This window comes from Pieris brassicae, chromosome 3 (assembly GCF_905147105.1).
Source record: "Pieris brassicae chromosome 3, ilPieBrab1.1, whole genome shotgun sequence".
Taxonomy (NCBI): Eukaryota; Metazoa; Arthropoda; class Insecta; order Lepidoptera; family Pieridae; genus Pieris; species Pieris brassicae.
The window spans coordinates 5,327,259-5,349,217 of NC_059667.1; the positions used below are offsets into that span (position 1 = coordinate 5,327,259).

At 34.6% G+C, this 21,959-nt stretch overlaps 1 protein-coding gene across 1 annotated transcript in view; it reads left to right on the forward strand.

The window, feature by feature from the left end:
* Window positions 1–1,756: 1,756 nt before the first annotated feature.
* LOC123706976 (GTPase-activating Rap/Ran-GAP domain-like protein 3) overlaps window positions 1,757–21,959 on the forward strand; it is a 55,313-nt gene continuing 35,110 nt past the window's right edge. Inside the window, exon 1 of the mRNA XM_045656678.1 lies at window positions 1,757–2,278. Coding sequence (XP_045512634.1) covers window positions 2,112–2,278 — 167 coding nt within the window. The 5' untranslated portion in view covers window positions 1,757–2,111. The remainder of the gene's footprint in view (window positions 2,279–21,959) is intronic.

Below are 21,959 nucleotides of genomic sequence, written 5' to 3' on the forward strand. Positions count from 1 at the left end.
ATAAATTATAACAATGCTTATGTGTTACTATTATTTTAATACATCTTCGGACAAATTAAAACTTAAATTATATTTTCATAATTGTTATTGTAAATTTATATCACATTTAAAGTCATTTACGAACACAATTTCACATATTAAATAATTTTCGCTTTAGCTAACTAGAACGGTAATAGAAAATTATATGGTTTTAATGTGGGACCGGCACTCAATAATAGAATCCTAGGACTTGTTTGGTAAAAGCCGCTTTGAAATAACGACGCAGTGTAATTAATCCTTGAATAAATCTAGGTCAAACCTAACTTACAAAGGTCATAATAGCTTTACGTTCACTTCAGAGGTTTGGCATCGGATGCGTTAATAAAGCGTTCGTTGACTTGACCTAGGTCTTAAATATCGTGACAAAATTTCTAGGTAATTAACGTCGTAAAATTACTATACCTGTAACATAAACATTACTAATGATTAACTATTAATAATTAATGAACTATGAACTACTAATGATATGTTGTAAAATAAGTGTTGTTTGCTGACTACGGCAAACAACACTTATTTTTTTTATTTAGTACGATGATTTGCTATCAAAAGAGTACCGAGAGTTTTTACGTCGGTCTCTCGGCCTACACCCTCTGTCTTCTTTGCCGATAAGTGGGGATGTCTACCGATTCAAATTTAATGACCTACCTGAATAAGTGTTACCTGCATCTTATATTCCATAGTAAACATTTTTTATTTTATAATTTAAAAGAATAATTCTGTCAGTACATTATTTTTACATCTGCAGATACTCGATAGATAAAAATCGAATGGAAGGTTGATGTTTTTTTTTATTATGTACAAGCTACAATATAGTTATTTTAGTAATATTAGACAATTTGAAATAAAACTTATAATATGAAATAGGTATCTGAATACAAAAATCGGCATTAAATATATATGTATATCGGTGAAAATGAACTTTAATATATCATATACATGGATGAAGCTTATTAACAACCGCTATTCCAAATCACAACCTACACACTGATTGTACAATGCAATGCTGAGATGTTGAAAAATCGCGATTCAGAAGAAGTCACGTTTTTCATTAAATTATGAAAACGGTGAAAAGTGAAGTGGTAAGTCTGGTCTGTGCTACGTTTTTGATAGTTTCCTTGTTCATCAGTTTTTTATTGAAAATATTGTGATGCTTCAGTTGACGTACATGTCCTTAATATATCTATACATACGTTTAAGTAGTTTGAATTACACAAATTCACGTTTAAAATCTCGTGGTTTTAGTTTTTAACATTTATGTAATATTCGGCATTTCTATGGCTAAGTCATTTTTAGAAATCGAAAATTTCTTCGCACAAGAGTTTGATATTAAATAAAGATAGATATGTTGATAAACAATATTATGTTGTTGTTCGTACGTTTTTGATATGAAATCTTATTTGTAATGGAAAAGCAAGTAGGATGTTCAGTTATCAATTGGGATGAAAACATTGACAATATTGTCAAGCATGGTTTACATAACAACATCAAAGAAATAGTGCAGCATTTACAATCGGTAAAAATCAGAAAAAACTCTTATCAGTACTACCAATTCTAGCACGCAAATCGTCTATCAAAACTTGAAAGTTGGACACAATGAGGCCATATGCGGTAGGGGCAAAGGGTGTAAGGTTAACAGGCCTACCCTTACCAGTTACCCTATACAAGCGTTCAGTCTTGTGGCAGCACCCGGGAGTGCCGCATCGCTCGACGGCGATTTGTTTCTTCGCGGGAAAACTTAATTGCCTTGAAAAAGTCATACGATTTTCGTATAAGTGTAGCAAGTATTGTGTTAATTGTTCGTTGTCAGTGTATTTTATTGAATTCCTAAAAAATAAATTTTGATCTATCCGTTTAAAAAGGAATTTAAAGAAATTGTTTTGTACATTAATTACCGTATATAAAGAAGTGAAACATTTAAATTATTCGACAAAACAAAATTTTTAATATTCTCTGCTAGTATTACTTTGTGAAGTATTAAATAAAAATAGATAACAGCAGGAACTATAATTGAATTTGTTACGGAGATAAGTATTTCAAGTGACACGCGTAAAAAGCGTTATAGTGGAAGCCGCATGGTTTGCGATGGTCGCGCAATGCTGTGCCTCGAGTCCCTGGTGACAAGGTGGCGTGAACGTGGTGAACGGAGTGAGGCGAGGCGAACCCGTTCGCGTAGCCTATGCTCATCAGCAGCCGATGGCAGCCTCCTGCAACTGCTGCAAAGACGAGCCAGTAGTGCCATGTAAGTCGAACATTATTGCGAATGTTGCGAACCACGCAGAAGAAGATCTTTAAATAAGAAAAAAACTGAAATCCCTGTTACGAATGGACTTCTTAAGAACTATTTATGCGTTCCTCCTTGGATTGCGTTATTTCACTCCCTCACTTTTAATTTTTTAAACCACATGATTGAAAAATAAATTTAATAGACTGCCATTCCACTTATAATTATATATTTTTTGTCATAGTGTTCTATGGTTTGAAATACATGACGATATGAAATTACAATTTCATAAAATTATCTTTTAGATTAAAATACTCTAAATAAACGTACTGAAGACAATATGCACTTGAAATAACATAAAAGCTTTAGATGCTAAAACCATTCTAACAATATCTTTAAATGACGTATTTAAAACTCTTCGCAAAATGTACCGCAGGACATTAAATAAAAAGAAATGGCAAAATGCACTTCTGAATAATTTAAATCAAAAGTACCTTGAAGAGTATCGCGTGGAAGAATGCCAAAGTGTTACCTGCTCGTTTGAAGGGTATTTTCAACAAATTAGAGCAAAATGAATATGATCCTTTTTTTGAAATGTGAAATTCCTAAAAGATTTTGGTTTTCATTAAAAATATATTGATACTCGATTTTATTTATTGATCTTCCTTTATCTTTTTCCTTTTTGCTGTGTCTGTGAACGGTCGCTCGTGATAATATGGTGGAGTCAAACGCAGCTTCTCATGAGCGTGAACAAGCTGACTTAAAAATATCCTTATACATTTAGATATAATAAAATACAACTATTGCATATTATGATAATAATAATAATAAAGCCCATTTATTTCCAACAATATTCAATAACTATTCATCTAAAACTATGTTATTGAAACCCCATGTATGGTAAAGTCAGCCTCTGGTTCACTCCATGCTTTTCAATTTTTTGCTTTTCTGCTCCAGTGTTATTTATACCGGATAATTATTTCATCGACCTCTTTTTTTTCCCCGCAGTTCCTTCCCATGTTGTGGTTTTTAATGGCCATCTGTTGTCCTTGTTTCTCACTAGGTGTCCTGCCCATCCACACCATTTTTGTTTACGAGCATGATGAAAAACGTCTATTAAGTTGGATTTGGCTCTTATATCTTTACTTCCTATTTTTGCATTCTTCCATCAATTTCTGACAGTTAACTAGTTTTGTTTTTATTTTTGTGTTGTATGTCCATGTTTGGCAGCCGTAGGTCAGAGTCGGTAGGATACATGTATCCATTACCAACTTCTTGAGATTTCCCCTACATCTCATAGGTTCTATTTCTTCTTCTTTGTTAGTGTTACTGAATTATATTTGTTTTCTGAGGTATATATAGTTGCTTACGTATTCTAATGGCTTGCCATATAAGTCGATGTTGGTAGTTCTACTGTTATTATTTTGGATCTTGGTTCATTATGAGCCCTAATTCTAGGCTCTCCTTCAGTGTGTTTATCATTTCCTCTAGTTATGAGAGATCGTATCGAAAGCTTTAGCGTAGTCTATGAAGGCTACGTATAGTGGTTTGTTGAAATGTTTGTGTTTTTCTATTGTTTGTTAAAGTGCGTGTATGTGGTTTGCTGTTGAAAAGCCCGAACGGAAGCCGGCTTGTTCTAACGGTTGGTATTCGTAAATTTTTGCGGACAATCTGCTTTCTAGAATTTATGTGAATAATACAATTGAAAGGAGCCTTATAGGTCTATAATTACCTACATCTTTCGGGTCTACTTTTTTGTATAGTAAACTTAAGCCGGAGCTCTTCCATTGTTCTGACATCTTACCAGTATCTAGGACCTTGGTTATTAAGTGAGTGAATGGTCGTGGTAATAGGAGAGAACCTGTTTTTAAAGCCTCATTTTGTACGATGTCAATAGTTTGTAGGCTTTTTTGGAACTTCTGTATTTATTAAAGTTATCTTCTTTTATTTTATTTCTCTTATACTGGTAATCTGTTCTGATGGCTTGACTGTTGTTTGTGATGATTTAGGTTGTTATTTGAAAGTTGTTCTGACTCTCTTTTGTTTTCCTAGGATGTAGGTAGCTTTTACTAGGCGGTGATCCGATCTAAATCCTGAGCCGTGGACAAATTCTGTTTCCTATATTTTTGGGTTCGATTTTTAGAATAAAATCCACCTCATTTTTTGTATTTCCATCTGGTGATAGCCAGATCCATTTACGGTTTTTTTCTTATTCTGAAGAATGTATTTATAATCGAAAGTTTGCTAAGGCATATTGCAATAACTTTTCTCTTCTGTCGCTTCGAGTTCCATAGCCGAATTTTCCCATAATCAAACTAGCACTCGTATTTGTTTGTTCTACCTGAGCGTTAAAATCTCCAATCAGAAGAAGATGTTCTCCAACTAGGTTAAAAGCTATTTCTAAGGTTTTGTAGGATGCAGTAAAGGCTTCTTCCCATGATTTTTCTTTGGGGGCGTACGTCTGTATTATTGATAGTATTTCAGTGTCGTATTTCATTTGTAGTATAGCCACATGTTCTGAAATCCCTGTGAAGTTTATAATGCTTCTTTTATGTTTTTTCTTGATGAGAAAGCCTACCCCGTACAATCCAGGCGTTTCTTCTTTATAAAATAGGATAGAATTATCATATTCTTCAATATAGCATCCCATTTTCCCGATTTCCGCTATACCAAGTATATCTATTTCATTTCATTTATAGAATAAAAAATAAAAATAAAATATCTTTTCTCTGAACCTAATGATCTCACATTAAATATACTATTTTTTAGAGTTTCATTTTTGTTTTTATTTTATTTAGAGGGTTCTGGTCTCTTTCCCCCACGGGGACCAGCCGGCTTGAAGGAGCATATTATGATAATACCTCTAAATCGAAACGAAAATTACATACCTATTATTAATTTTACGTACCTTCTATTTGCGCAATAGATGTCATACAGTATAAAATGAGGTTTAACTATAATGCTAATGCAACATTATTATCATTACAGAAACTCATTACAACATTAATCAATAAGGATGCGCTAATACAGGTCACATAAAAATACATAAAAATATAGAACTTAAGAAGCTTGACCAAAATAGTATACAAATAGCGCACTAGGATTCCAATTAGAGTGAAGTGAAGTGTGATTCGCTAATTAGCATTATTGAGTTCCGGCCACATCCATACATCATGCTCGTATTTAGTCGGACGCTTCCGTAAAACAATGTGGCTTATGAACAGATTTATGGGCATAGTTAATATTCAAAGCGCATTCTTTTATTAAATCAACACAGTGAATATGAAATACGATAGCTGTGAACCCTTGTTAGTGAATTGTTCTCATTTAATGATTTCAGTTGTAGACCTAGTGTTTTTAATTAGGTATGTGCTTGATAATAATTACGCGTTACGTATAGCCAAAATATTGGTTGGGGAAAAAGTCATTTCGCATTATAGTATGTATGAACTTGTAATAAAATCTCTTTGACTATACTATTTATATCTGGCTGGTTTTGGTATCATTAAAAGTTTAAATTTTGAACAAGATAATTTCAAATTCAAATTAGGAAAAATGTGTGTGTTTTTTTATTAATTTTCTGTACTGTTAAGGTGCGTGAATCTAATGAACAACGTGGGAAGAAGGTCGTGGTCAAAGTCCAGTCAAGCTTTACAGACAGTGGCGAAGCCGGGTTAACTCGCAACACGATAATGCTGTACACACAGCATGGTGGGATTAGAAGGGCATTTGAGGACCATCGATTTTGAACTCTACTGCGAACAACTAATGATATTAAAGCAAGAAGTTAATAGGAAGCAGCCGGAATTAATCAACAAGGGGTGTGGTTTTTCATCATGATAACGTTAGAAATCACACATCTTTAGCCACTCAGCAAAAATTAAGAGAGCTTGGCTGGGAAGTGTTAATGCATCCGCCGTATAGTCCTGACCTTGCACCTTGAGATTTCCACCTGTTTCGGTCTCTTCAGAATTCTTTAGGTAGTGTCAGGTTAATATCACGAGAGCACTGCCAAAACCAATTGTCGCGGTATTTCGATCAGAAGCCCCAAAATTTATTTAACAATGGCATCATGTCCTTACAAGATGGCAAAAAGTTATCGAACAAAATGGTACCTACATAATTTAGTTAAATATAAATAAACTATATTAAAAAATGCGACGAAACTATTTCCCCAACCTATTATGTTGTATGGAAATGCTGTTATTGTTTATTAGAACAAGCCGATATCCATTCCACGTTCAACATTAGCATTCATATCTAAGACTGCATGCACGAAATAAACAAAAATAATTCTTAGTAGTAGTTCAGTAAAAGTACGAATCGCATTTACTTTTAGGTACATTATATATTTTTGGCACCGGAAGACGTCTATCTCAAAAGGCTAGTGAAATTCAAATGACCTAATTTTATCTCCTAAAGTAGGCCACAACATTGTATAGTAAGTTATATATATATAACTTTTGTTTTCCTCGCTACGAAAGAAAACAACTGTTTATGATCATCCGTGAACGCCACTTTGTCATAATAAAGAAAGATTTGACGAAAAGATACACATATTTAACTGCCCCTTTTGGAAAATAAAAATGGTGCTTTTTGCAAAATATAATGAATTTTTACTATCGACCTGGGAGTATAAAATGACAAGCTTTTGTTCATAATATTACCAGTCATAAGATTAGTTAGTCTGCTGCACAAGCAATACCTATAACTTATTGTTGTTCAAAACTTTGTCTATATACATCTATATGTGTCCAGGAACTAAGAAATATGATTTACCTCAATAGTGTATGAAATTGGCGTTTTATCCTACTGTCCACTGACCTCAAATATCTCCACTTTGGTTAGGTAGTCGAAATTAAATTTTTACACCTATTTACTTGTGCATTTTTTTTAGAAAACCATGATTCATTTATTTTCCAGGTTTATTTTTTTTTCTTTGCGTCATTCTATTTATAAAATGGAAAACATGAAATATCGCGTTATTTACGAGTACGAATTCTAGCGTGGTACTAGTGCTGCAGAAACATCTCAAAGTGTTAATGATGTGTTTGGCGGCAGTGTTGCACAACAAAACACAGTGCGTTTTTGGTTTCAACGTTTTCGTTCTGAAAATTTCGCCATGCAGAATAAGTCCCGTGGACAGCCGGAGGCCTAAGTTGAGTAAATACTTTATCTATCGGCTATTGTGGAAGCGGATCAATCGCAAACCACATCTGAATTAGCTGCAGGCTGCGGTGTTAGTGATAAAACTGTATTAATCCACTTGCAGCAAATTGTGAAGGTGAAAAGCTTGAAAGGTACATCACGATTGAGTGAAGCAAATCGACAAACGCGCGTCGACAGCTGCGATACATTACTCAAGCGGCACAATAATGAAGGGATTTTAAGCCAAATCGAATTATTGTAACGAAACATTACCTGTTATGGAAAGTGGAATATAGTCGGAAGTTCTCATCGCATTGGCTGAACTCAGCCGAACCAGCAAAAAAAGTTACTTGTGAGAGTTTGGTAGATTAGTGCCAGAGTCGTTTACTATAACTTCCTTAAACCTGGCCAGACGATTACGGCAGATGTCTATTTCCAGCAACTGCAAACCACGATGGAAAAGCAAGCTCAAGGGTGGTCAAACGAGCAAGTTTAATGCGCATAGAGGAAGAAAATCCGTTGGTGCACAACGGGGTTGTGAACGTATGACTTCAAGGTTGACGAGGCGCATGCTTAAGCTACTAGGCGAACTTATTATATACTATTGATTATTGTTTTCAACTAAAATAGTAACCGGAGCCTAAAGCGATGTCAACTCCATAACCCCTAACATATCAAAATTCAATTAAAGCCTGTCAAAACTTCGAATTTTTTGAGTGATAGAGGCTAAATTAAGTTTAGTTTTGGCAATAGTAATTAGTTTTAAACTCAATAAACTTAATACGTTATTACACTGAACTTATTGCAAATATTACTTATTGGTGGCTGTGGGATCTAGAGAAGCCAGTAACAATTATATACGGCTGTATGTGCTACTAAATATTACTAGGATGGGAGGCTGATGAACTCGCGCTTCTTAGTCATATCAACGGGACCTCTAACAAAGGTAGAGAATAGCTGTATGTACACTGTATACACGTGGACTTGTGAAAAGGCAAATAAATTCCTAAATTAAGATAACAATAGATATTGAAAACGGTTAACGTAAACCCGTATAATTTTATTGGATACTTAATTTAACCTATTTGACATATTAAATTTAGACATAATATAATAAATTTAATTCAAATATAAATTATTCAAGGTTCTTAAGAATTAATATCGTTGAAATTTTGATTTGATTGCCAGCAAAGTTTTACTTCTGCAAATTTATACTCGTAGCTTACAATTTAAATTTGTTTAGATTTCATGATTTATCTAAAATATTAACAAAAAGTACCTACTGTTAATATTTTTTACCAAATTTATAAATGAATTAAAAAGGAAAGGAATTCTTAATTCATATACATTTATGTATGTAATGGATACTGCCAAATTATAAAAAGAATAAATACTAACCTACATCAGTACAATATTTGAAATAAAATTTAACTATTTACATTAAGAGAAATGTAGGATTTTTGGATTATTATATATTTTTTTATATTATTTGTTTTACAATTTATATTACTAATTTGAGCTAAAACAAGTGTTTAAAATAAACCCTAAATTATTAATAAACAAAATTTAATATACATCATTTTATAATAAATAAAATATGTATATTAAATTGAACGGCAAATACACGGTTATCACGCCCCGTTACTACATTTTATTCACTACCCTCAACATATTAAACTAACCGACTAGTATATCGTGATGTTATATATACACAGTTTATTGAAACATTAAGAACAGAATCATTTTATGCGACAGTAAAACAATAATTGTAAATAGCAGTATACGAGTAGAGTCGATTGGACGCCGCGTGTATGACCTCGTTGCTGTTGACGTATTTGTGGTAACTGATCCACCACAAGCATTTTCATATGCAAAACATTATAGCTTCGACCACGACAAATCTGGAAAGTCTAGGAATAATAAAATTGCCTTTGGTTACGAGTATAACACGTTCAAATCATCTTACGCCAATTTATTACATTATTTACGTAAGTCGTTACGTTTCGTAGACATTGAGATAATAGTGAATTTACTATTTTGTCTTTCTTACCAACGACATTGTTGCAATATAAAAATAAAATAAAATTAGGCTACATAAGTTTTTAGTCTTACAAAGTGTTTCTTAATTGTTCGTCGTTTTCAAATTATTTGTATCTATGCTATTTTATTCAAATATGCATATATTAAGTAACTACATAACTTAACACTCTCTGTGTGTTAAGTTATTTCTTTGTCTCTCTCACCATGAGGTCGTGCTTTCAAAGCCCGGCTTTGTTGTTGAATGGATTTTATAATTTGGCTTTTACTTAATTTAACTAACTTATATATATATATATATATATATAATAAATGTCTGGCTCACGTTTCAGGGCGTTTGCAGAGCTTTGTACCAATACTTTCACGAAATGAATTATATATATGATATGTACTTTGAGTAAATAAACAAATCGTATTTTGACATGCTTGTTAAAATTCACACAATCCAGTTGTTCAATATCACTTTGTTCTCATGAAAACTGGAATATTTTGGAAAATGGAAATGACATTTTAAAACTTTGTAGGGTGTACGAATTTTCGACGTCACGACACATTCAAAGGTTTCAACATATTTCGTACAAAATATTTTAAAACAATTGAGTCTGTATTCAAATACAATACAATACTGAATTATGAGGACTTTTGACGTTGTTAGAACTAACTGCAATTATGTCTGTTCTCTTATCAAAACATAAATCTAATATTTAAGTTATATAAGAAGGATGTGATAGCGATGTATAGTTGTAATGCGGACATTTGTAGCAGGCCAAGAGACAAGCTGCTAATTAGAGAACGGTTCGAAAACCTTTTCAACACACAAATTGAATTAAGGAACTAGATTAAGTAATAAAAATTTACTTTATGAAAGTATAGTTTTATTAGCTTAGGTTGGATTATTTATTGTTTCATTTATTTTATGTAGCCACATAGATATATTTTATAAACAGCACTAAATAATTAATTACCTCGTAATTAAAAAAAATGCACTTTATTGTAAAAAATACATTTATATGTTTATATGTAGTGAGAATTGGTTGTTTTCCTCTCGCATCAGCTAATGTGAGACACTGTATTTACTAAATACTTAAGTCAAATAAAAAGGATAATCGTGTTCTTATTTCCACATACTAGTAAGTAGTACATACTATTACACAATAGTATATATAAACATCCTAACATAAGCCATATGTAGTAGATATAGTCCCCATTTTGTTTCAAAATATATAAACATCCGTAAACCACTCCGTGTAAGTACATATTTTTATAGAAACATATCGATTTCGCGATCTGCTGTCGCTTAATTAATTCACGTGTTTTCATCAATCTTAATCAACATGAATTAATTAGTGATACATATCACCTTCAAATTCTAAGGTGGTAAAACAATATTCAGTCACGCACAAAGCAAAGTTATATTCAGTTGGTACAACAATAGAAAACATGTTTCAGTTTCAACTGGTAAGAAAGGTTGAATAATGTTATGGGGGTGTAGGGTTGGTGGAAATGAAACCCCATATACTTAAACACACATGTATATTTACTCTAAAATAAATCAATACAATGTATCGTTTAAAACAGTCTACCGGTAGCTTGTGTCGCGATACGTGACGTAGGTACGATCGTACGACCTGCCGGCGACGAAGCTCGGTAAAGACTAGCGTCTCCCGCGCAGTGTTGCCAGTCCCCACATCAGCCCCCCCGGAGACCTATAGGTCGTACAAGTGGCGCGGAAATCGAACTCTTCTGCCTGAACGTTACATAATCAGGCTTCTTCGCAGGGGGCATACTGGGAACTGCAATGGTGTTATTGATAGGCTCCTCCTCAGTCAATATGTGTGCCGGTTTCACTCGATCTATAGACACCGTTGTTGTCTTGCCGTCCATTTCTATTCTCATGGTCTTGTCTGTCCGGTCAAGGACTTTGTACGGACCAGAGTATGGTGGTTTTAAAGATTTACGTACGGCATCCTGCCTTAAGAATACCGACGTTGCCTGTTTTAGATCCTTATGCACGAATGTTTTGGCCTTACCATGTCGCATAACAGGCGTTGGCTTTAACTGGCTGATATGCTGCCGTAGACGCGACAAGAAGTCACTGTGGTCGGTGATTTCAGTACCCGACGATATGAATAAGTCTCCAGGTAATCTAAGACCTTCACCGTATAACAGCTCAGCAGAGCTGGACGATATATCCTCCTTCCATGCGCTACGTATGCCTAAAAGAACTAAAGGAAGCACCTCATGCCAATTCTCGTTATCGTGACACATTATAGCCGCTTTTAATTGTCGATGGAATCTCTCCACCAGGCCGTTAGCTGCAGGATGATATGCAGTAGTTGAGATATGCTCGGAACCAGTAAGCCTTGCAAGTTCTTTAAAGAGATGCGATTCGAACTGCCTTCCTCTATCAGTTGTAATTTTAAGCGGACAACCAAATCGTGCGATCCACTCGTTAACAAAACCATAAGCCACACTTTCAGCCGTTATATCTGTTAACGGAATAACCTCAGGCCATCTCGTGAATCGGTCGACAGCAGTTAAGCAATAACGGTAGCCGTGTGAAATAGTCAGCGGTCCAATAAGATCTACATGAACATGGGCGAAACGTGAAGATGGTTGTGAAAAAACGTGTATAGGGGCTCGAGTATGTCTTCCAACTTTTGAGCGTTGGCACGCTATACAGGCTTTCGTCCATGCCCTACAATCTTTTTTTATATTCGGCCAAACATACCTCTCTGTCATAAGTCGAATCGTAGGCTTAGCACCAGGATGACTCAACCCGTGGATGGAGTTGAACGCTTGTTTCCGAAAATCAGGTGTGAGGTACAGACGTGGCGAAGGGCTGGAGATGTCGCAGTACACTTTGCTGGAATTAGAGATGTAAATTTTCTTTAAATTTAATGAAGAATTACTGTTTAATATATCGTTCAATTCCGCGTCTCTATCTTGTGCTGCAGCCAGCTGGTCTAAGTCTATGTCCGATATAGCTTCGATTCTTGACAGTGCGTCCGCTACGACATTATCATCACCGGAGATATGTCTCACGTCAGTCGTAAATTGCGAGACAAAATCATAATACCGGAATTGCCGTGGCGAACATTTGTCCGATGCCTTGCGAAATCCTGCGACAATAGGTTTATGGTCGGTCCAAATCGTGAAAGGTCTTAACTCGACCATAAACCGGAAGTATTTCACTGCCTCGTAGATTGCAAGCAATTCTCTGTCAAATGGGCTATATTTCCGCTGAGCTGATGTTAACTTTTTCGAAAAGAATGCAAGCGGTTGACATACGTCATTCATCTTTTGTTGTAGTACTGCACCTATCGCTATATCCGATGCATCTGTTACTAACATTAAATTCGCCGTTGGATTTGGGTGAGCTAGGAGAGTTGCACCCACAAGGTTCTCTTTGCACAACTTGAAGGCCTCCTCGAGCTCATGCGTCCAACATATGGGCGTCGTTGCTTTATTGTCATTACCAGAAAGAAGATCATGGAGTGGTGCTTGCATCTGAGCAGCATTTGGTAAATAACGTCTGTAAAAGTTTATCATGCCAAGGAATCGTCTGAGTTCTCTTAAATTCTTCGGCTGCGTAAAGTTCTGGATTGCGATGACTTTCTCTGGAGTAGGACGTGTGCCTTCTGCAGTGATAAGATATCCAAGAAACTCGATCTCTGAAACACCGAATATGCTCTTAGAAGTGTTCAAAACAGCTCCGTGATCTCGTAGACGTCCAAGTACTTGACGTAGGTGTATCTCATGCTCATCATGGCTTCGTGAGGCAATGAGAACATCATCAATATAAGGAAAAGCAAAATCCAGATCTCTTAATATTTCGTCCATGAATCTTTGAAATGACTGGGCGGCATTCCGCAGACCAAATCCCATGTAAGGAAATTCGAATAAACCGAACGGTGTTGTAATCGCAGTCTTAGGTATGTCACTAGGATTGACAGGTATTAAATTGTATGCGCGCACCAAATCAATTTTGCTAAACACTATGCAATTATTTAAATTATGTGAAAAATCGGCGATGTGGCGAACCGGATATCGATCAGGTATTGTACGGCTGTTTATACCTCTATAATCACCGCTTGGGCGGTCTGTGCCATCTTTCTTAGGTACCAACTGTAGCGGCGCTGCCCACGGGCTATCTGAACGGCGTGCAATACCTGTTCTTACCATGTCTTCGAACTCACGCTTCGCTCTGCGGAGTCGATCCGGTGCCAATCTGCGCGGTCGGCTAAACACAGGTGGACCAGGCGTAGTCCGTATGTAGTGTAGCGTCTTGTGTTTGATCTCACGTACCTCTGGCTCACCCGATGGTTTCGTAACCTCCGGAAACTCAGTGAGAAGAATGTGATACCGTGAGGTGCCTGGAACAGTTTTGATTTGGTATACAGTAGCTGAAGCTGGCTTAGCACTTGCTTTAAGAGTTGTTGTTACATCCACTAGCTTGTGATTACGCACATCAACTAATAGATTATAATAAGCTAAAAAGTCTATCCCTATTATAGGTTTCGTCACATCTGCTATTACAAAACGCCAATGAAAGTCTCGGCGTAAACCGAGGTTTAAATTTAAATTGATTGTTCCATACGTATTAATCACTGAGCCATTGGCTGCATAAAGTTTGTACTCACAGTTTTTTAACTGCTTATTATTTACATATTTACAAGGATACACACACAAATCCGAACCAGTGTCTATTAAAAAATCCAGTCTTGTGTTTTTATCTACAACAAAAATACGACGCACGTGGTTGTGGCAGCCATTGTTCGTCGCCATTAATGACTGCTGTTGTCGTTTCCCTTATATGAACATGGCGCACGACACTTTGTCGCGTTTTCTTTGAATGTGTGGTGATACCAACACACGCCACTCGTTGAAACATCTCGTGAACGTCCATGGCTGTGTGATCGGCGTCGCGACTCGTATGCACGCTGTCCCGATCGCGAGCGTGGACGCCGAGATGTAGATGTAGAAAGGGCTGCGACTTGCTTGGTTAGCTCGGCAACGCAATTCCTTAGTTCTTTTATCTCGTTGTGCGGGGACGCCACGTGGTTAATTTGTGGTTGACACATGACGTCAGTAACTGCGTCCGCTAGCGACGCCAAGGAGTCTAGCGAGCTCTTTGGTTGTGACGCAATTATGACTCGAATATTTGTTGGTAATCGGCTCGACCATATGGACCTAATGAAGTCATCTGGAATTTCTGGACCTGCGAGATTTTGTAAGTGTCTTAAAAATTGGGATGGCTTCCGGTCTCCAATGTCTTCGTGTGTTAAAAGTGGTCGCACCCGTTGTTCTTGGGATGATGACAATCTCGATATGAATTCGGTCTTCAAAGATATATACTTGTCCGTAGTGGGCGGGTTTTTTATTATGTCTTTAATTTCCGAAACATACTTGTAATCCAAATTTGACACTACATAGTTATACTTAGTAGTGTCCGCCGTGATATTCGCCAACGTAAACTGGCTTTCGATCTGTGCGAACCATAGCACAGGTTCGTCGGGCCAAAATGGCGGCACTTTAACACTGACGCTATTGATCACGGGAGCGTCATGCGCGTCTTGATTGTCCATCACGTCGGTGTCACCAATATATGGGGGTGTAGGGTTGGTGGAAATGAAACCCCATATACTTAAACACACATGTATATTTACTCTAAAATAAATCAATACAATGTATCGTTTAAAACAGTCTACCGGTAGCTTGTGTCGCGATACGTGACGTAGGTACGATCGTACGACCTGCCGGCGACGAAGCTCGGTAAAGACTAGCGTCTCCCGCGCAGTGTTGCCAGTCCCCACAATGTAATAGTTCTCTTAGTTTACTATTATGAACTTGTTATATACATTATATTGGCCTTTGTGTAGTGTGTAGTTCACATAAACGAATATTATTAATAATTAGGCTTTTAAAACAAATTTAGATATATTTCGCCAAAGGGCAAAATTTTAAAAATATGATCTTGTGTCTATTTCTGAGATATCTGTTTTCCTATACAGTATAGACTGTTTAAGTCACTGAACGGAACATGTCAGGGAAACTGTGGTATAATTTATTAGGTTGAATTACTCGTTTATTTAGTTCTAATACGCTGAGAAAATTGGGCAGAATAACTGATAGTGTTACAGGTTTAAGGAAATAAAAATCAAATTCCAAATATTAAATCAACTTAAATTAGGCTTTTTTTAAACTTTTCGGGTGTCATAAAAACTACCATTCTAATTAAAAATTATTTTATCGATAATAAAACAAAACGAGTACACAGATGCTATAGAGAAATACGTGATATCACTGGTGTGTATAGCACGTAACAAATATATAACGAATAAATCACCTTTTCCTTTTTTTAAATCTCCTCAATATAAACAATAAACAACTAATAATTAGTGTCTGCGAATGTAGTATTTCTCGTTGGCGCTGCAGTTCTAAGTTTTGTAACAACAGGAAAACTGGAAGTTTCAAATCCCTGCACTTTACTGGTAGGTAGGTTAAAGAAACATTTTCAATATTATATAGAGCAATAATTACCACAAAGCTCGGCAGTGCAGCTCAGTTTAAAGGCATTTTAATGCTTTTAACAGAAGATTTAGCAGCACTTAGCGTTTTGTATCCAAACTTGAATAAATATTATTAAAGAAACTGGCCATACATACCAACATGAATGTGATGAGATTTATAAATTGAAAGTCATTAAAGATTAGGCGCCAAAGAGTTTATTAGTTCAACTTAAAAGTGTAAGTTATAACATAACCAAAACTACGGATTATATTGCACTGCAATAGTTGACACACTGTGCATTGCAAAAAAAAAATCTAAAAAAAATTATGAATAAAACGTTTTATATTCTTCAAACTTTCTGTTTTTCTAGTTAGCTCTTACTCGTGACGGAAAACATCATAACGAAGCCGGTACGGCATGCCTTAGACCCAAACGGTGGACGGCTTGTGTTAGGCACATAACGCTGATCACCTCAAGTAGGTGATTAAATTATTAGTATATATAAATAACTTATTAGTAAAAACATATGACGGAACAGATACAAAAATCTGACATAGAGCTTGTAACACCCAACAAATTAAAAGACGTAAATTGCTAACGTTGTCATATTTTTTTTTTTTTTTTGGTTTAGTTTCAGTTTTGTTCTGTTATATTCTACAGTAGTCCCAATAACATATTCAATCCGGTTATTTCATGGAATCGTCATTCAGCCGTATTCAGCGAATTATTGATAAGATATGATTTTAATATATATATATATAAAGATAAATAATGTGTGAAAAACTGTTGTTGCATATTGCTAAGAAAGCTATCATACTCATAAGTATTGGTATAAATGTAAATATTCCTATTGCACAAATAAATAACTTAGAATAGATGATCATGAATGTAAGTTACTCATGCTTCTCATAGTTTCATTTCAAAATATAGCAATAATAGTGTAATAGGCCTTTACTCCAGTCACTTCGCACCCAAATCCAATATAGGTCACCGCAGATATTAAACGATTTTGCCGTTGAATTTGGACTTAAGTGGGTTATTTGACTGAAGTGGGTTAAGGAAATCTAATAACTATTGAAATATTTCTATTGCTCCTCATTTCAAACTACGCAGGAAGATTCACATAATAATTCAGACTTATAATATTCTGTAATGATCTTATAAATATTTGGAGAAATTGCTGACAGTCTTCAGTGTGTGAGTGTATTTTAGTAGGGAGGCACCTACCGGCCTGTCCTTATTTTAAAAAAGGAAAAAATATTTTTTACAACACATATTTCATATGTGTTATTTTATTTTTAAGAAGTTTTTTAGGTTAAAATTGCTCTCGGCCCTTACGTTATTACGTTTACTCCGTTTTCGAATCCGGATCGACTGCCAAAAGCATGTAACATATTATAAATTGTCCCTTAGCATTATTGTAATAATATCTTAATAAAAAATGTTAATAATTTTAATATGAAGTTTTGTATTAATATTAAAAAAGTATAAGTTGTTAAGCACTAAGTCCTCGAAATATCGTATTCAGCGCTCCGAGATATTCATAAGGTAAATTTAAACTAAGCTGATGTCAGATATCACGTTTCGAATTCAATTTGCACTACTTGCTATTAATTTATTTATCGTTAGTTTTATTTGTGAAGAGCGAATTAAAATGTAGACTTACTGGAAGTGTAAATCAAAGAGGAAGTATATGTTTTTCGGGTTTATAAGTGTTGAAGAATTACAAATATTTAATAGATAACTATATAGTTAGTTTTTAAAAGTAACGATAGAGATATCTCTATCGTTACTTTTAAAAATAATTTCACTGCACATTCATAAAAATGTAAATTAAAATTACCAAAAACACAACAACATTGCTGCAAAAAATACAGCAATAAAAAAATTGTGGTAGTGATACTGTTCACTGGGTCATATAGTTAAATATAAAAACCTAATAAAGAGTCACTTAAATCATGTTGAGTGACTCCATAATTGAATTAAGTGAATGGATTTTTTCGTTGACCGATGTGATGTACCTACGCTATATACAGAAATCTTTGTATATACTTGAAACAGATTCAATATCCAGATCTATTGTGACCCTTTGTATAATCGTTGATCGTTAATCATTATTGTACTTAAAAGAAAGATATATATAGATATATTGCTATATTGCGAGCTGATAAAATATTTTGTGTGATCCTCTCAAACCTTAAGAAAACAATACGCTCACAAACACCTAAGTTACTTGGATACAAACAAATCCGAGATTTAAGATTTTAAACTTTTTAAAGTGCAGTCTTTCTTTCCTCTTAACTATATCCGGTTTATGAGAACCTTATATTCCATGAGTATGTAGGTCACTGGAGACCGTTTGTGTCAATTTTGGGTGAACGCAATATTCGAATTTGTTCTTATATTTGCGTTTCTATAGACCGCTTTGATCATCCTTCCGTTTTATATGTGTTTCTAAAAACGTATATTTTTATTAAATTTTTCACCATTCGATCGATAAAAGAATTTCTATTTCACATACAACCTTTTTTATATTATTCGGTAGTATATGAAAAGGTTCGTCAATGGTAATATTATATTTTAATATTGTGTATGTTGTTTGTTGAGTCTAAATATTGAGAACGGATCACCAACAAGAACAAACCCATTCCTTTAACTGAAATAAATCTCAATATTGGCTTTGATTTTCTAGAATTATGAATGAGGGCTTACTATATGTTCTTGTTGCGACCCTATTGACAGGCTACAACTGATCCGCATCGCTTATTCAAACTATGACGACGATTGAAGCAGCCGGTTTAGGTTTCTACATGGCCCTAGAGGTAATTAGATAATACGAAATATATGTAATTATACTGCTTCCAAACAATAACCCGGAATCTTTGTTGTAACTAGATATTCATAAATATAGTTTTTTAAACTATAACTTCGACTTTTCAAAATAAAACTCCATCAAGCTTATATTCAAACCGGAAAGTGTTGCAATTTTATTACTGTGAAATTCTGAGAGAAATGTTCATAAAAAAATATTATCTATTAATAAAATATTTAATAAATAGTGACATACCTATTTCGTGTATACGCTTATAAGTTTTAGTTTTCGGAAAAGGGGTATAACCCGGAAGATTTGGTCACTTCTAATACTGCTGCATTGCGTTCGCATTGCAATTAAACTAGCAATAAAATGGATTGTACTCTCTGCAGGCAATTTACTAAATGTGCCATTTCAGTATTTTCACATAAAAATGTTCATTAAAACTCCACACACAACAACGCCTTCGCCGTGGTAACCCAGTAACGGGGACGGCAATTTTTGCACTACTACTCTTGCAACGCGAAAAATCGCATTAGGGATATTAAAATCTTACGCAGATATAGTTATTGCATACATTATATCTCTCGCCATCCATGTAGCAAAAATTGAAAGATCCCGTCAAATATATTCACTAAAAATTAGTGCAAAGAAACGTGGGAAAGAAAAGAAAAATAACAAAGACAATCACTCAATTTGTAGAATTAGGATATGAGCAATAAACACGACTTACGCGTCATCTCCTAACCTGTATGAGGCTAAGTAATGGTGATTGGGCGCATCCTTTTCATACTCGTCGTAATTCTATGGTATAAATATTATTTTTCTATGGAGATCCATGTGACTACGTGGATGCAGCGAAAATCGATCAATCTGGGCGTTATGCAATACTTGCCTTTTAATCTAGATAGGTGCCCGTTATTTATACTGCTAATGTAATGGGTGCACTAAGTACATAAGTTTATACTATTTAGTTTATTATATTAAGGTTACCGCCGTTATATATTTATAGTACGAATTGTAGTTGATAAAATGCTGACATTTGCATGAAACAACACACAATAAAGATCTGGTATCACCGCGCTATCGCATTAAACTATGATTTGTATAGTTAGCTGATTAACTACTTTGATATGTAATCCATAGGGGCTCGGTGTATTGATTCCCAAAACATGCCGGTTTCGAAGAAACTTTACGTTTAAATTGCACAAATTTACTTGTGAAAATGTAAAATGAATGGAAAAATTGTGTGGAAAACATTAAGTCATGCTGGTTTCAGAATTCATGTCTCAAATGATGTATTGAACGGTATGATTAATTAGCATTTGTCCAAATTACTGAAATACGATGATATTTATTGCAGATGTCGAAAAATATCATATCTCTTTGGAACATTGCTTTTTAATTGTGTCCGTAGGTATTAATATAATCAATCATATTAAGAAAACGATGTGGAAAGAATATAATATATAGATTTTATAATTTTATATTAAGGTGATTTATTTATGTCTCTGGTTAGTATTTAATCTATTTAGAACATTGTTTTAGAATAGAGTGATCAATATTATCATAAAAATGAAATAACTATATGAAAAACACATTTTTAAGTATAATTACTCATTGATTGTATAAATGTTCTAGCCCCTGAATAGTTAACTCTGAGTGATTTTTTTTCTCTATTTTAGATTAAATGTAGACATTAGTATTATAGAATAGATACTTCACAATACAGTTAGTCAATTGCCTTTCAAAGCGAGGGGTGTAAAATATTTAATTCCCCTGATAGCCAAACTAAATCCTCCATGTCCAAGTGAACAACTAAGCCACGTAGGGTTTATTGTATTTCAACTACGTCTTTCAAAAGGTGTCTTTTTAAATGAATATAAGCGTTGAAGCCAAAAATGTAGGTCGCTCAGTGAACAGCTAATTGCAACACTGTCAGACTCAAGTGACTAATGGACTTTTTTTTAACAAATAGGTGTTTTGTATAGTGATTAAACGTATCTAGATAACTTTTTTTATTAGGTATACTTCCGACATTCAATATTTCATTTCGAATATCAGAAATTTTTAGTTTGATTTTTTTAGTAATAATATTTATGATAATCTGCCTAATATTACTTAAATTTTAAACAGACTCTCTAAAACCTGCAATAAAATCTCTTTGGCAATACTATTTGTATCTGGCTAGTTTTGGTATCATTAAAAGTTCAAATCCTAAGAAGATAATTCCAAATTCAAATTAGGAAAATGTGTCATTTTTATTTATTTTTCGTACTGTCAAGATGAGTGAATCTAAAAGAAAGAAAGCTAATGAACCGTGTACTCATTTGTGATTTATTACGACGTAAAGAAACCGAACCATTTTTGAAGAAGCTGATAACTAGTGATAAAAAGTGGAACACGTAAGACAAGAACGTGCAATAAAGGAAGTGGTCAAAGGCCGGTCAGGCTTCACAGACTGTGACGAAACCCGGGTTAACTCGCAACAAGGTGATGCTGTAAGTGTGGTGGGATTGGAAGGGTATTATTCATGATGAGCTGTTACCATCAGGCAAGACCATCGATTCTGAACTTTACTGCAAACAACTGATGAGATTAAAGCAAGAAGTTGAGAGAAAGCGGCTGGAATTAATCAACAGAAGGGGTGTGGTTTTTCATCATGATAACGCTAGACTTCACACACCAACAAAAATTTTAATATCGGAATACTGTACGGAAAAATATGGAAACCTGAAAGTTCTTTTTTTGTATAAATATAACAGCTTTTGAAAGAACTAGGCAAACAATTTGATCATAACTTTTTTACGAACCATATGCAAATGGGAAAATCCTTATCAAGCATTATCCCTTAACAGACTTTATAGACCCTTTAACCTATGTTTGTTTTTAGATCCACCTAATTCTGGATACATACGTATAACAATTAAGCCTTAAAATAACGATAAGCCCGGAGACTAGATTAGGTAGGCAGCTCCATACCTATAGCATCGATATTAACTTTTATATGGCAAATATTATAATAGTACAAACATTATTTTATTTGATACATTACTTTATTGCTGATAATTTGGTGTTTCAGCATCTTAACCTAACCTAACCTTAACCATAGGTTTATCAAGATCATACTAAATATTTCTATGACCTTACTCTGAAGCTATATCAAAATGTTTTATATTCAAGAATATC